The following is a 15853-nucleotide window of genomic DNA, read 5'->3' as shown; positions in this document are numbered from 1 at the left end:
AAAGAGAAAGGTCTTTTAATAGGAAACTGAGTGAAAAAGGTTATTTGTGGTTTTTTTTTTCATTTTCATCAGGTAATATGCAGAACTAGCTGTGATACCTATAAAAAGCTAATGGTGAGTTTTCTGCATTTTTAAACGGTCCCCTCAAAACACCTTGCATTTACCATTATTATGTGAGACTTGGTTCACTACCTTTCTGGTGGGTTCCTGCAGAAGTGGCACACGAACAGAATGTGACAGATCCAGAAAAGAGATTTCATATGACTACTGCCATTTTAGAGCATTTAAAGTTTATTAGCAAAACACTTGCAACTTTTAATTAAGTGATGGAGCTCTTTGGCATTAGGAGACAGCTTTCAAAATCCTTGGTTTAGTTTCCAAGAAGAAAAAGCTTAATACCAAAACCATTTCTGTTTCCAACTATAACAGTATCTGGCATAACAGGATATTGTAACAATAATTCCCCGCTCTTGGTGAGTGTGGATGGTTTTCTCTTCCACAGTAAGAGCAGAGGAATGCAGCAGAAGGGTCAGTTTTGAGCTCGGCAGAAAGCGGTATATGTGATTTTAGGCAAGTCGTTCAACACTATGTCCAAAAAAGGCAGCAGGCAACACTTACAGTGCATAACTTCAGGATCCAGTCTCCTCTTACAGTGCAGGTGGAGGGCTGCATGTCTTAGGAAGCAATCCAACATAACCAGGGAGCTGTCTAAATCTAGCTAGCAGAGAGATGAGAGTTATCGCTGAGAACAGTAACTGGACCAAGCGCCTGTGAGGTACTGTCTCCTGCCTCCTGCTAAGAGGGAAAGCTGTGGGCAGATGCAGAAGCACAGAACTAGATGTCTGGGGAACTGAAAGTCCGACCCCTCCCAAACACTTCAAACACACATTTCTCAAATTTCAGTTCCTTCAGCATTAGGTGGCAGCTAACAGGGCTTTTAAAAGGATCAAAATTTTGGATTTATATGCTTAAAAGTTCTGTCTGCATCCCACATTAGGCATTGCAGTTAGCTCAGCAGTCCAGCAGCACTGAACTCTGCAAGCTAATTTCTCATTTTACCTAGCTATTTCAGTGTTACCCTGTAATGTGCAGAGCAGGTGTGTGCTAAATCCTTTATGGATCTGGCACGTAACCATTCTGCATTCATTCCTTTACCTATAAAGCAGGATTAATAGTTCCCTACCCATGGGAATACTATGAGAAAAAATACATAAATGTTTTTGGAAGTCTTCAGACAATACAGACATTAGCATTGTAAAATTAGCTGGGTACAGCTGTGCTATACAAGGTCTAAACAATTCAGTGACTTAGAAGATCAAAAACCAGTTTCAAGGGAAGAGAAATTAGTCATACAGAGTCTTTCTAGACCACCGTTTGAATTCCAGTTGAGGCATTTTAGCTGCCAAAGTCATTACACTGTAGATAGTAGTAAGAATTAGTAGTTTATTCTGGTTCAGAGAAAGCAGGACAATAAATATAGAAACAGCTTTCTTGATACTAGACTATATTTGTTGATGGAGGTAGGGGATTAATTTTGAGTATGGAGACTGAGGCATTTCCCAGAAGAGATCTTGTCAGAGTTGAATGTCAGACAAGTAGGTTTCTGGTGATATTTTCCAGAAACCAGTTCCCTGAGCATGCATGAAGTTAAAAATCCATCGCCATTTTTAGAACACCTTCAGCGGAGACACATTTATTTCTTAACAACTACACATTACTGAAATCAGGAGCCTTCTTGACTAAGAAACCCTTCATCTTTGTGACTGGTTGTCAGCAGAAGCCAGAGTGTCAGAAAATAAATGCTGGAGAGGAGTCAGAGGCGGGCCCAGCCGGTGGCAGGCCTGGGCCCCACTCCTGGCTGTATGCCCACTCGGGGCTTCTCCCACTCATCGCCCAACGTTTGTCGCTGCGGTGGCTCGCTGCCCACAGGGTGACTGGAGCAAATGCAGAGGAACGGGTGGTTCATCCTCGACGGCTCATCCTCGTCTCCAGAAGGAGCCGAGGGGGGTGTGTGTGAAACTCGGTGACATGTCACAAGCTGAAAAGAAGCCAAAGCGGGCGCCTCCTCACGCAGTGCACATGCAAGGTGTCAAGCTTTGGGGCATGCGAACCGGACACAGAAAGGTTAGGTGGGTTATAAAATAAATTAACGTGTGGCCCTTTGTGCCATCTCTGGTTTGCGCTAACCCAGCGGGCAGGACGAGCACAGGGTGCCACGGAAAAGGCGACCACACGTCTGCCCCGGTCACCACGCTCTCGAAGCACAGGTAGGTTAAAAAAAACCCAAACCCGGGACGGGACAAGCGCCAGCTTCTTAACTCTCCGTCCCTGCCGCCCCCGTCCTCCAGGGTCGGGCGCCCAGCGGGTTTTGGCCGCCTCCCGCCGGCCTCGCCCGGGACGGAGGGAAGGAGGGAAGGACGGCGGCCCGGCGGGACGGCGGAGGCGGGCGGTGCCTCAGGCGGACCCGCGCCCCGCCGCGGGGCGCCGCCCTCCCGCGCTCCCTCCCCGCCAATGACGGCCGGGGCCGTCACGGCGGCGCGTCACGCCGGCGGCCGCCAAGATGGCGAAGGTGTCGGAGATGTACGACGTGACTTGGGAAGGTAACGCCGCGGCCGGCCGGCGGCCTCCGCAGGGGCAGGGCCCGGTTCCGGCGGGCGCAGGGAGGGGGACAGCCCCGTAGGTCAGGGCGGGGGCCCGGCGGTCCTGGCAGCGGCCGGGCTCCGCCGGCTGTGGGCGGCCAGCGCAGCGGGGTGGCCTTGCCTGAGAAGCGGAGGTGGCGAGTGGTGGTTCGTCCCTCGGTGGGCGGCGGCGCTCGTCTCCCCCCCCCCGCCGGCTTGTGGCCGCCTAGGGCGCGGAGGGGGCGCCGTGCCCCGCCCCGGCGTGCGGCGGGCCGGGCTCCTGCCCGGGCCGAGCTCCAGCCCGGAGCTCCCCCGGCGCCGGTGCAGGCGGAGGCCCGCCAGCCGCCCCCCGCTTGCGGAGAGGGAGCCCCCGCCCCGTCCCCGGGGGACGGTGTTCGGCGCTGTTCCCGCCGCCTCGCAGATCCCCCCCAGTGCTAACGCAGCGCTGACGGGAAGATGGGGCCCCTGGTTGGGTCAGCGCTTTGTGTCTCGGCTCACCTTTCGGAACGCCTGAAAACTCTCTCATGTTTTCCTAAAACTTGTTCATTAGCGTTTGCGGAGGAACTCCCGGAAGCTCTGAAGTGACATAACAGTTTTTGAAAATCCTGCTCCCCAGGTCTTTGCAGCTTTCATATCTGTTCGATCATAGCGATTTTTTCTTTTTAAATAGCAATGCCTTTTGAGGTTTACCTGCCATTCTGAATGGGTCTCCTCTCTTAAGCAGTACGTGTTCAAAGGTGAATTCATACAGTACTCGAGCCCATTACAGTCTCCTGTCAGGAATAAATGAATGCTTCTCCATAACTTTGGCCACAAAGGGGGAACCTCTAGCTAGGTGGTCTAATACATTGCAGACCTTATACGGTAGAGAAGATAATGCAGAGAGAAGCTGTGTGATCTTTGGTTTTTTTATTTATTCACTGCTAATCTATGAAGAAATAATGGAGTGATAGAATAATTCCCTGAGCATAGATTATTGGTTATTTGGTTTTGTAGTATGGAGATAAGAGGAGGGGCATTGCACGGGATGTATTTTAGCAGACAGTAGTAACTTGCCCATCAGAAATAGTGCCCATTCTGTCTTCCCTGCACCTTTTTCTAGAGGACTCCAAAACAAAATGGAATTTTAAATACTCTGTTTTCAACTGAAATTGCATTAATCTCAGAAAATATTTTGGCCGATATTGAGGAAAATAGTGCTGTAATGGAACAATTAAGGATGAAGAAGAGGGCTTTCTTGCCAGCATATCTGGTGGCTGGTTTATAGGTAGTTTTGGTGATACTTGGTTGCATCACCGTGATGTTGTTAGATGACTGTAGCACTTTGGCAAAAGATGGGTTGCCCATTCTTTTATATCTCATGTGAGAAGGTGTAGTGGTTGCGAAGCTCAGCTTGGATAGAGAGCAGGTGAGCCACTATACGGGAAGTTGCACGGAGCATTACTAGTGTTATTGTTAGACCTTCCCAAAAGTTGTTCTAAAACTAGCTTATGTAAAGAACTTTTCTAGTTTTCATTTTGCTTGAACAGAAATTGTTAACAAAACCCAGAGATTTAGGTTTTTTTCCCTGCTGTTGTTCTCAGGTGTCCATGATTGGAAGGAGAAATGAGATTTTTCACAGGAGAGGTAACATGCACTGTAGATATGTTTCTGTATGTTTAGCCCTAGATTGTTTTGACTCAGAGTATAGCAGAGTTGGTGTCTTTACATTCTAATGTAAAGGCCAGGTGTGGGATGCTTAAGCTTACTGCTCTTGGACTTGGCTAATACACTGAGGTGAGCGTCCTACACTTGGAAATAACCTCCATATTCTATTGATTGATGTTTGTGGCATTGCGCTAGGTGCGTGGGTTTGCACATGGGTATGCTAAATAGGAGGTTTTTGGGGACTGGCTGGGGAGTTTTGTCCTATCAACTTCTAAATTGATATCTTCCAGTTTAGATCCAGATGAAAGACCTGGCATGTAGGGGAAAACCTTGAAGATCTGCGTTGGTACAAGCAGCTGTCTGTGCTTGCGAAGCACACATTTGAAAAATTATATATTTTCCTCTATTTTAAGAGATGGCAAGTAAAGTGAAAATGAACAGATTCCTGCAGCAGATCATGCAAAGGTTCTTTTCTCTACTTTGTGTACTTTAACAGACCCTTGGTACAGTGAGGCTTTTCATGAGAGGGGTGATCCCAGCAGCATTGTGACCTAGTTCCTAGCAAAGAACTTGAATACAGCTCTAGAAATTGAATGTAGCTCATCTTGAATTGGTCTAAGATGCCTAATTTCTGTGAAACCAGGCGTATAGTTGGTATTAATCTGAAAAATGTCCATTATATACTCAGTTCTTTCTAAACAAGATGCTTTTTCCTTATGTATTGCTCAAGATGAAACTGTGATTGGAGGTTAGGGAATAAGAATAGCATGAGGCAAATGAAATATAGTTTGTACCTTGCTTTTTGCTAAGGTTCTTCGAGGCAAAGGTGGAAGTTTAACAGTGATTAAACTGTACATTAGGTAAATGTATTGCACAGGTGGTTAGGAAGTATAATGGAAAATAACTCTGATTTCCACTGTTGGAGATGTTGTCTTTATTTTTTCTTTCTTTTCTTGGTCTGCAGCTGTGTCTTGAGCTCTGAAGTGTATTTTTAAACCTGTGGAGTAGGAAAACCTCTCACTTAACCTCAGGATTTTGATCAGTGGACTTAAATGATCCAAATGTGGCTTCAGTATTAAACTTACATGATACGAATGAGGCTAATGTTTTAAAATAAATGCTTATATGTGGACATGCATCATATATTTTACAGCTTATTTATTTGATACTAAGGTGATGTGTTGCTTTTTTTTTTTTTTTTTTTTGCCACTGCTGCTAATTATCCTATAGAAAATGGCATTCTGTTTCCTGCTTCCAAGAATTAGAAACAGCATGGAGGGACAGGGAGCCAAGAATTGTAAGAAGCATGATGTAGTAGTTTACCAGTTGTAACTGGTGATGTGGAGCCTCTTACAGGAGCCTCTTGAGCCATGTAGAATTTCATGCAGACTGCTCATAAATATTTAACATGGTGTCAGTGATACGCTAAAGATTAATTTGGCCTGTGAGTGGAAATGGGGGGGGAAGGAAAAATACACCTGTATAACTTCAGTTTAGGAGCAGGTTAGCTTGTGTGTGCAGAATTAGCATGATCTGCAAATAGGAAGCAAATAAGTCATGATAGTCAAGAACTAATAAAAGGACAGTTGGCTTTCACAGCAAACTCATCTAGCGTGTTGTCAGAATTGGACAAAATAACCTGGATTTTCTTTCTCTACATTGCACAGAAGCATAATAGGATTAACATCTCAAACCCAGCTGAAATGAAGCAGTGATTTTTGGCTAGTGACAGTCAGGTTTTCTGGAGATTTTTGAATGCTGTCATGGCAATTCTTGTTCCAGTCAATAATTCTTCACTGGATATCAAAAAGAGAAAGAGATGCCATATTCTCTAAACTAGATTTATTTTAATATAAATTGAAAACAAGTGAAAAGAATATTTGAAAAGATTTTGAATAGCTCATGATGACTGTTGCTTAAATTACTTAACTTTCCTGGGTCGTTACATTAGTATTTCTATTTTCTGTATTAAAAATTGCGCTGCTTAAGTAGTGGCATACTACGAGGTTTTGTTACGTGTTCATGTGAGACTTTTTTCAAGGAATTCTTTGATTTTTTTTGAAAATATCATAAAACGCCTTGTAAGATGAAATTTAACACTATATGTGAGACAGTTTTCTTGCAAATGTATGTATTGGGGAACATCATATATAACAAAGAAAATCCCAAATGAATTTTAAAAGTGAACATTTACATCTTTAGTGTCTCTAGTCATTAGAGTCTGCTTTATATGACAAAATTGGTTCCTTCCTATGACTTAGAGTCTGAATTCACATTTACTTTGTATGGAAAGACTCTCGGAAATAGAAAGCATTCAACATTTTATCTGTATTGCAATCTGTGTGCAATCAAATGTTGGTGTGATGTTTTTGTTGTGTGCCATGCTGTGTTCGCTTGCTTTTAGCTAGTTTTTAGTTTTAATCAAAGGGACAGATCAGTTTACACTGGATTTTATATATGAAATTATGGGATTACAACAGGCAAAGGTAAGATGCTGGGATTTTAGTTGAGGCGGCTTTGAAGGCTGAGTAGTTATGGTTAAAGGCAGCTTCTGCAGTGCCCAGCTGAGCTGCCTTTGCCTCTGCCTGCACCTGCAAAGTACTGGTCAGGTGTCCAGGTAAGGAGAGGGGTCTGGAGACCTGGCGAGAGCAGTTGCCGGGTCATTACACTCCCTGTGTGATTAGGGAAGCTTGTTGAATTGCCGGGTTTATGTTTGTTTTGGTTTGATTCATGTTTGGTGAGAGTGGGTGGAGCTGAGGTGTGGTGGAAGATTTGGTGACTAACAGAACAGTGTACAAGTGAGTTCTAGAAATATAATGGTTATGGGGTCCCTGAGTGATTGCTGGTGGTAGCAGTTGTTGTATGTTGAGGTGACATTTTGGAGTGTGCAATGTATGTCTCTACTAATAGTGGTAACTTCTATTACCCCCATTCATGAGGTGCTTTTAGATACCAAGGACTTGAAAACTATGATCCACATAAACAATTGAAGTATAAGTAATTATAAGAGGATTACTTCATATCTGGTGGCTCAGGCCAAATTAACTGGCTCCTTAACAGACAAAAATAAAACACAGGTTATTTATTCTGGTTTCCTGTAGATTGCTTGTGTGTTTTTTAGGGAACAACAAACATTGTGGCAAGTGCATCTGCTTCTTTGAACTTCTAATGTTTTGATGTATGTGTGCAAAGCTTGCTAAATTAAGAGAACTTAAGACTAAGACATATGTGTCAATTGCTCAGGACCAGCCTATGTATGTGAAAAGAGTGATTGTAAATAAAACTGAAACAATTTTTTTTTCCTAAAACCCCTGGTTGCTACTGCGCAACCTTTTATTATGTGCTGTATGTATTTTGCCTCCAAGACTTAAATTGTTATTGGCTGACTCTTGATAGCTTTTGTAGTAAAAAATTCATTAAATTGACACCATTGTAAAAAGGTTTTTTTTAGTTAAAAACTAAACATTTTTCTTTAAATTTAAAAAGTTTTATGGCAGCCTTTAGCATTTTCTTTCTTCTACCTTTTACTTAAAATTCAGTATTTCTAAAACTAACGAGCCTCAATCAATTCTTATGACAGAGAACATTTATTTTTACTTTGTTTTTCAGTCATCAGCTGATACACTATTCTCTGACCTGCAGTTTTTTCTATCGTTGTAAATGTTGTATGTGGGTGATGAATGGTAGATGTGTGTCTGTTATACATAATTCAAACACTGTTTCATTTGGATTCACACTGGAATGGAGGCATTGATAATTTCTAAGTAAACAAGTAGGTAGAAATCAGACAGCTTATTTATTTTTGTGGGTTTAGCTTGTCAGCTTTTGTGAATGTTTGTGTTCTCTCACATTCTTGCTGTCTAACTTTGAATTTCCAGGGACTGTCATGTGTCTAGAACCATTTAACTTTACCCAGGCATATGTAATGTAACCCTGTGGTGGTTTTGGTTGAACGTTATTGTGCTACATTTTGTATTTTGAAAGCCTCAGGAGCAATCTGTGATCAATGCAGGTAGATGGAAGAAAGTTCAGTGCTTAAATTTTATTGTCAGTTACATTAACTATGCATTTTGAAATGCAAGAAAAACTGACAGTGTTTAGATCTATCGTTGTATGTTTTTTTCCAGCTGCTGTAAAGTTTAAAAAAATATTGGCGACAGTTGTCGTGGTACCTTCATATTAGTAAAGCCCCTATCTATTAATGAAAACTGTTTTCTGTAAGTTTCCTCAAAATTTGTTCTTGTCTATGGAACATCTGCCTGTATATAAATGTATATGTGTATAGAAAACCACATGCTTAGAAATTCGTGATCCAGAGAATAAATAAAACCTAGTCTAGGTAGTGCTCTCCTGCTGACTTCAAGAGTATGCCTGCTGTCTTGGAGATCTGAGTCATAGTAAATGTACTCTTGAAACAAAAATCCTAATGCTAAAAGAAGCACTCTCTTCTATCTTACGTAGATAAACAGTGATAATTTTTATACTTCTGGGCACTCCCCTGGTGTAGAAAGCCTTCACTTCCATGTCTGCCTTTCTTCAGGCTCTGTTCCGTAGGAGTGTGTAGATTCTTTTTAGAGTAGAAGTTCACAGCATTTTCCTTCTACTGATAAATGTAAGCAGTGATTGAGTTTTCGTAGTTTTTCTAATACTTCAAGTGAGAATTTATTCACCTGGAGCAGAAAAGTAATTTTAATACTGTTTGTCAATGAGTGAAACTACTTGGGAGAAATCTCTTGTAGCCTGTTTTTCCTAACCATGTCACAGAATCACAGAATGGCAGGGGCTGGAAGGAACCTTTGGAGACCATCTTGTCCAACCCCCCTGCTGGAGCAGGCACACCCAGAGCAGGGGGCACAGGAATGCATCCAGGCAGGTTTTGAATGTCCCCAGGGAAGGGACTCCACAGCCTCCCTGGGCAGCCTGTTCCACTGCTCTGGCACCCTCACAGGAAAGGAGTTTTTTCTCATATTGAGGTAGAGCTTCCTGTGTTCCAACTTGTGCCCATTGCCCCTTGTCCTGTCACTGGGCACCACTGAAAGGAGTCCAGTCCCATCCTCCTGACACCCACCCTTTAGATATTTATAAGTATTGATGAGATCCCCCCTCAGTCTTCTCTTGTCCAGGCTAAACAAACCCAGGTCTCTCAGCCTTTCCTCAGAGGGGAGATGCTGCAGTCCCCTGATCATCTTGGTAGCTCTCTGCTGGACTCTTTCCAGTAGTTCCCTGTCTTTCTTGAACTGGGGGGCCCAAAACTGGACACAGTACTCCAAATGTGGTCTCACTAGGCCAGAGTAGAGGGGGAGGATAACCCCTCTTGCCCTGCTGGCTACGTTCCTTTTAATGCAGCCCAGGATACCGTTGGCTTTCTTGGCCACAAGGGCACAGTGCTGGCTCAGGGTCAACTTGCTGTCCACCAGCACTCCCAGGTCCTTCTCAGCAGAGCTGCTTTCCAGTGGTTCAGCCCCCAGCCTGTACTGGTGCATGGTGTTGTGCCTGTACTGGTGCATGGTGTTGTTCCTCCCCAGGTGCAGGACCTTGCACTTGCTCCTGTTGAATTTCATGAGGTTCCCCATGGCCCATCTCTCCAGCCTGTCCAGGTCTCGTTGGATGGCAGCACAGCCTTCTGGCGTATCAGCTACTCCTCCCGGCTTGGTATCATCAGCAGACTTGCTGAGGTTACACTCTATCCCATCATCCAGGTCATTGATGAATATATTAAACAGGACTGAACCCAGCACAGACCCCTGGGGAACACTGCTAGTTACGGACCCCCAACCAGACTGCCCTGTTGAGTCATGACACTCTGAGTTCTCTTGTTGAGCCAGTTCTCAACCCACCTCACTGTCCAATTATCCAACCCACACTTCCTTAGCTTCTCTATGGGAGGCAGTGTTGAATGCGTTACTGAAGTTGAGGTAGACAACATCCACTGCTCTCCCTTCATTGACCCAGCCAGTCACGCCATCATAGAAGGCTATCAGGTTGGTCAAGCATGATCTGCCCGTGGTGAATCCACCATGACTACTTCTGATAACCTTCTTTTCCTCTACATGTCTGGAGATGAACTCCAGGATGAACTGGTCCATCACCATTCTGGGGATGGAGGTGAGGCTGACTGGCCTATAGATTCCCAGGTCCTCCTCTTGCCCTTTTTGAAGACTGGAGTGACACTGGCTACTTTCCAGTCCTGGGGCACCTCTCCTGCCCTCCATGACTTTTCAAAGATGATGGAGAGTAGCTTCAGCAAGAACATCCACTGGCTCCCTCAGCACTCGTGGGTGCGTCCCACTGGGGCCCATGGATTTGTGAGAATCCAGTTTGCCTAGGTGATCTCTAACCCAATCCTCAACCAAGAGGAAGTCCTCCTTTATCCAGATTTGTCCTCTCTTCTCTGGGGGCTGGGATGCCTGAGGGCCAGCCTTAGCAGTAAAGACCGAAGCAAAGAAGGCATTCAGTACCTCTGCCTTCTCTGCATCCTGCGTTGCCAGGGCCTCTTCCTTGTTCAGCAGTGGGACCACTGTAATCTCAGTCCTCCTTTTACTGCTGGTGTATTTAAAGAAGCCCTTCTTGTTATCCTTGACATCCCTTGCCAGACTGAGTTCCAAGTGGGCCTTGGCCTTCCTCGTTGCATCTCTGCATACCCTGACTACATTCCTATTTTCCTCCCAAGTGGCCAGTCCCTTTTTCCACATACTGTGAACCTCCCTCTTCCATTTGAGTTTCTCTAGAAGCTCTTTGCTCATCCATGTGGGTCTCCTGGCCCCTCTGCCTGACTTTCTCCCACAGGGATGTACCGATCTTGACACCTATATGTCAGTTAAATTTTATTATTTATTGGATGGCTAGGTAAAAGTTTTTCTTACTGAATATGTTACTAACCTGAGGGACTGTGAACTCAGAAATTGAATCAATTATCTTACAGCATGGGCATGGTTTGTGTGATACAGTTTCAGAGGTCTGATACACACCTATCTGTTCTCTAGTAGTTTTTTAGTATTTATAGAAGCCACTTTTTTAGATCTCTTGCTCTCTAAACCCATTCTTCATATGCATATTATTCAGAAATAAAGTTCAAATTCCATTGCTATCCAGAAATCTCAAATTTTTTTTCCTCCCCTTTGCCCCCAGATATGCGTGATAAAATGAGGAAATGGAGGGAAGAAAACAACCGAAACAGTGAACAGATAGTAGATGTTGGAGAAGAGTTAATTAATGAATATGCATCTAAACTTGGGGATGACAGTAAGTAAACAATCATTACTTTTAAAATTACCATTATCTGATTTTGTCTTCTCTTTTCAGTCTCTATTTTGTACTTCTCTGTTGCTTTTCTGTATCTGCTGATGTTGATGAAATATATATTCCTTTTTTAGTGTAACAGGCTGTAAGAATTCCTAGATTTTATGTATTTCCTAAATATGGGCTGCAGTGAAAACAGGTGGAAAAATTACCTGCTAGAATGTTAGTTTGCTAGATTAGTGGTTAGACCATTATGTGAAAGCTTAGCATGAGACTGTTGTCTAGCTATCATTTGACTGATTTTCTGTTCTTAAACACTGTGGCAAAAATTGAGAAGTATCTTTTTATAACAGAGAAAGCTATTCCTTAAGTCATACATGCTGCAGGAATTAATATTAAATTAATGAATGTTTTTATTATAACATTACATTTGTCATATTACAGTTGAATGTAAGTCAAAGTTTCTACTATTCATGAAATTATTATTTTCAGGGGATTTTAACTACCTTGTACAAATTTCAGTAGATAGAAGCTTGGATATAATATTTCATACTAAAAGAGAATTGTTCAGAAAGATGTCACAATACAATAGCACTCTTTACTATAAGCATAAAATAAACCAAAGTATAACAAAATGCTATCAAGTTTGTATAGGTTTGCATATTAATCTCACACAGGTTTTTAATGCTCATTCTTCTTTTTTTCACTTTTTTATAATTCAGGAAATTTAATATAGACATTCTTTAATAAATTTCTCTTGTAGTTCCTTCATTTTGTTAACCACTGTTTTATAGTCACAAGGGGATTTTATCAGCCACCACAGTGGATTGAATTTACTAATAAAAGTTACAGTATTCCATATGATTAACTTTGTTCAGTTAGTTAACTTGTTCAGTTAGTTTAGTAAGTTAACTCTAATTCCAAATATAGAGTTCCAGGAATTAAAATCCACATAGTCATTTCAGAAGGACACTTTGCTTCCCTTCCCTGTCACATGAGGAATCTTTCAGTATTGGGTTTGGGGTTCTGCAGATAGGATTTGTTTTAGTGCTTTGCTTCAGTGCTTTGCTCTGGCTCTGTCTTGCACCCTCCGAGCTCTAATTCTGTTCTGGAGTTCTTTCCGTTCTGAGGAATTTGGCCACTGCAAATGTTATACTTTTTTTGATATAAATACGTGGATAATCTACCCAAAGTATCATGTATTCAAGACACCTCTGTGCATAGCAGTGAGTCATGAACTGCATTTGGAGATTCAGTGCTTGAAGAAGATCCTGCACCGTGAGGGGTCTTACACTGTAACTGTGAGGAACATGCTTGGTTTTAGACTGTGTGGATAGGCTGAACACACCCACCTGCAAGAGAGTTGTTCTAGGTTCCTTCTGCTTTAGAACAACTCTGAGAACTAACATTGATTTTGCTAAGAAGAAAGTATGTTGCTAGTAATTAATGAGAACCCTATTTTAGTAAGAAATTGTTGAGGAGCTTGATACTCCTCTCAGATCTTACCAATGACTTTCTGAAACATTGTTCTCAGTAATACAGACTGAGTCATTCCTGTCTTGTCAGTGTTGAGTTTGTCCTTCTTTTCAAGATATATGTATTTTATTCTTTCTCAAACTTGGCATTCAAGATTCATTAGATAAGTTAGCTGCAATGTTCCTGAGGTTCTGAGCAAATGCATAGAAGTATCTGAAATTTACTTACATATTTACATTTGGTTTAATTTCTTTTTTAAAAATAGTATCAGAATGGCAACTGTGTACAGTTTTAAAAACAAAAAAAACCCAACAACTAAAGAAAACCCCAAACACACAATAGACCTAGAGTTCTTTCTTAGGTAGCCATAGAAGGTGAGTGAGTTGTATATGATGGATGTTAGTCTTGTTGCTTCATGTGTTTTCAGAAAATACCTCGATATTACAATGACTAATTTCAGGCTGCGTATGGAAGGGAAAATAATGAATGCAGTGGGGTAGATTACTTGGGTATCTCTCTAACCTGCCTTCTCAGGCAGAAGACATCCAGTGTAATTGGTGGGAAAAGAAGATTTTATCATTATTAGTATTTTAAAAATAAAAATAACTTACAGACTATTCAGTCAAAGGGGTAGAGATACTACTATCCACATTATAATTTTAGTGAAAAGTTGGAATTTTCTAATGGACGATCAGTAGTCCGAAGCTGTAGAGTTGGACTTCAAAGTAGAGGAATAAGACCTTTGGGGTGGGTTTGTGTTTTGGTTTGTTTTTTTTTTTTTTTTTGTTAAGCTTGAACAAGAAAGTGCTAGTGTACAGATGAGAAAAACACATCCCTCTAGCCTGGATACTTGATTCTATTACAAGTATTCTCTTGCCTAATATCTGACACTAACCTGTGCTAGAGGCAGAGTTTCAAAGTAGATGGTTTGATTGAAAGGGGAGAGCAATTTCATAAAATATAAAAGTATCTTATACTTGTGATTAGAAAGTTTTTTTAAAAATAATATATAATATATATAATTGATATATATTATCAATCTGTATTTTGTCTGTATCCATGTATTTTTACATTAATGGAAAAAATATATACATTATATAATAGAATAAATGTCGTACAAACAGTTCCAATGGGGAAAAGCTGTTTCAGGCAAATTAATGTTTGTTTCTCTTCTTTTGTGTACTTAGCAAGAAGTAGTATTTTTTTTTTTAAAAATAAATTGGAAATTTATATCATAGATATTATTTTTAAAAATTAGAAGGCCTTTGTTATTGTTATCTTTTATTTTTATTTTAGATTTTTATTTTGGAAGACATTTGCTTCTGTTTCAGTTCTGTGAAATATTGGGTGTACCTGATTGGACTTACTTGAGTTCAAAATACTTAGTACTTCTAATACTCACATTATGTGTTTCCCTCTACTATAACCTCTCTTTTCGGCAACTTGTGTAGCTACACTGTTAAGTTCTTTTTGCTCAAGACCTCAGCAGACCTAGAATAGGAATAATGTAATCTGTTACCAATTTAGAGAAATTGTTCAAATCCAGGAAGAAGGCAACATTTGTAGGACTTTCAGCAGTGAAACAGTTAAGGGAAATTTGTTTTCTTTCTAGAACAAATGGCTGTTCTCTAGGTCTGATCAGAGAGCAAGTCCTAATGGGGATCTGTTTAGAAGACTGCAGCTATAATGTTAGGAAAAGCAGAGAACTAGAGCTTTTTTGCCTTTCAAGATGTCAAAAGGTACTTTGTTACTAAAAGCAATAAAATTGCTTAAATGCGTTTTTAATTAATTCCAGCAGTTTCTTTAAATGCCCATGTTTCAGTAGTGATCCATGGGAGTAGAAGGGGAAAAATATACAGACAGAATTCATTAATCTTATTTACATTGTAGGTGTTTCCTATTATCTTAAAAAAAATCAATTATCTGCATTTAATGTCTCTCTTGTGTCCAGTTTGGATAATATATGAACAGGTGATGATTGCTGCCCTGGACTGCAGTCGAGATGATTTGGCATTGGTAAGTTTTCAAGTTGATTTTTCCCTCAAACTTTAAGTTTTATTCCTGGGTATCTCTTCCAGATAGTTCTTTGGACAGTTATAGGATATCTTGTACTCCATAGCTTGGACTTGCAAAATAACTATCAAGAAATACACTGCTGGGAAGAAACTGCCTCCACCCACCTTCTCTAATGTGTAACTTTTGTTTAGACAGATCATGTCTCTTCTGATAGCCATGAAAATATTTACAACTACTCTGGGATGGGCTAAATGTCAAGAATAATACTGAAGTTGCCAAATTGTACAGAGAGTGTTTGTTTATTGAAAAACTCTCAAATGATATTGTTTTTTGAATATTTTGAGAAAAAATGTCCTGTCATGCATATCGTATTGTATGTCATGTTGGCTGTCATCAAAGAAAGTCATTGATATATTGGAGCAAGTCTTCAAGATGAATAAGGAGCTGGACTGCATAATGTATAAGGATAGGCTGAGAGATCTGGGTTTTTTAAGTCTTGAGAAAGCTAAGAGGGGATTTTATTGCTGTCTGAATATGTACTAATGGGAAGGTATAAAAAGGTGGAGACAGACCTTTGCAGATGTGCAGTAAAAGACAAGTGCGAGAGACTTAAGCTGCAATAAAAGAAATCCCAATTAGATATTAGGAAAAAGTTCTTAACAATGGAGTTAATGAACACTTTGGTACAAGTGGTACAGAGAAGCTGTGGAATCTCCTTTGGAGATGCTCAGAAACAGACTGGGATAAGGTCCTGCACTCACTTGGAAGCTGGCTTGGTTTTGAGTGGGGATTTGGAGCAGGTGACCTCCAAAGGTCCCTTGCAATCCAAATTATTCAATGATTCTTGATAAAAATAT

The 15853-nt window shown here is 41.2% G+C and overlaps 1 protein-coding gene across 2 annotated transcripts in view; it reads left to right on the top strand.

Moving 5' to 3' along the window:
* Positions 1-2492: 2492 nt before the first annotated feature.
* The window catches only part of EMC2 (ER membrane protein complex subunit 2), a 49362-nt gene continuing 36001 nt past the window's right edge, over positions 2493-15853 (top strand). Inside the window, exons 1-4 of one of the 2 annotated variants that reach the window (XM_064442231.1) lie at positions 2561-2600; positions 4202-4244; positions 11394-11507; positions 14932-14996. In XM_064442231.1, the coding sequence (XP_064298301.1) occupies positions 4208-4244; positions 11394-11507; positions 14932-14996 (216 nt within the window). In that variant the 5' untranslated portion in view covers positions 2561-2600; positions 4202-4207. Of the gene's footprint in view, positions 2601-4201; positions 4245-11393; positions 11508-14931; positions 14997-15853 lie in introns of both variants that reach the window. The other variant, XM_064442230.1, reaches the window with a different exon arrangement.

This window comes from Phalacrocorax carbo, chromosome 2 (assembly GCF_963921805.1).
Source record: "Phalacrocorax carbo chromosome 2, bPhaCar2.1, whole genome shotgun sequence".
Lineage (NCBI taxonomy): Eukaryota > Metazoa > Chordata > Aves > Suliformes > Phalacrocoracidae > Phalacrocorax > Phalacrocorax carbo.
Note: the sequence above shows the minus strand (reverse complement) of the source record. Positions and strands in the feature narration are given on the sequence as shown.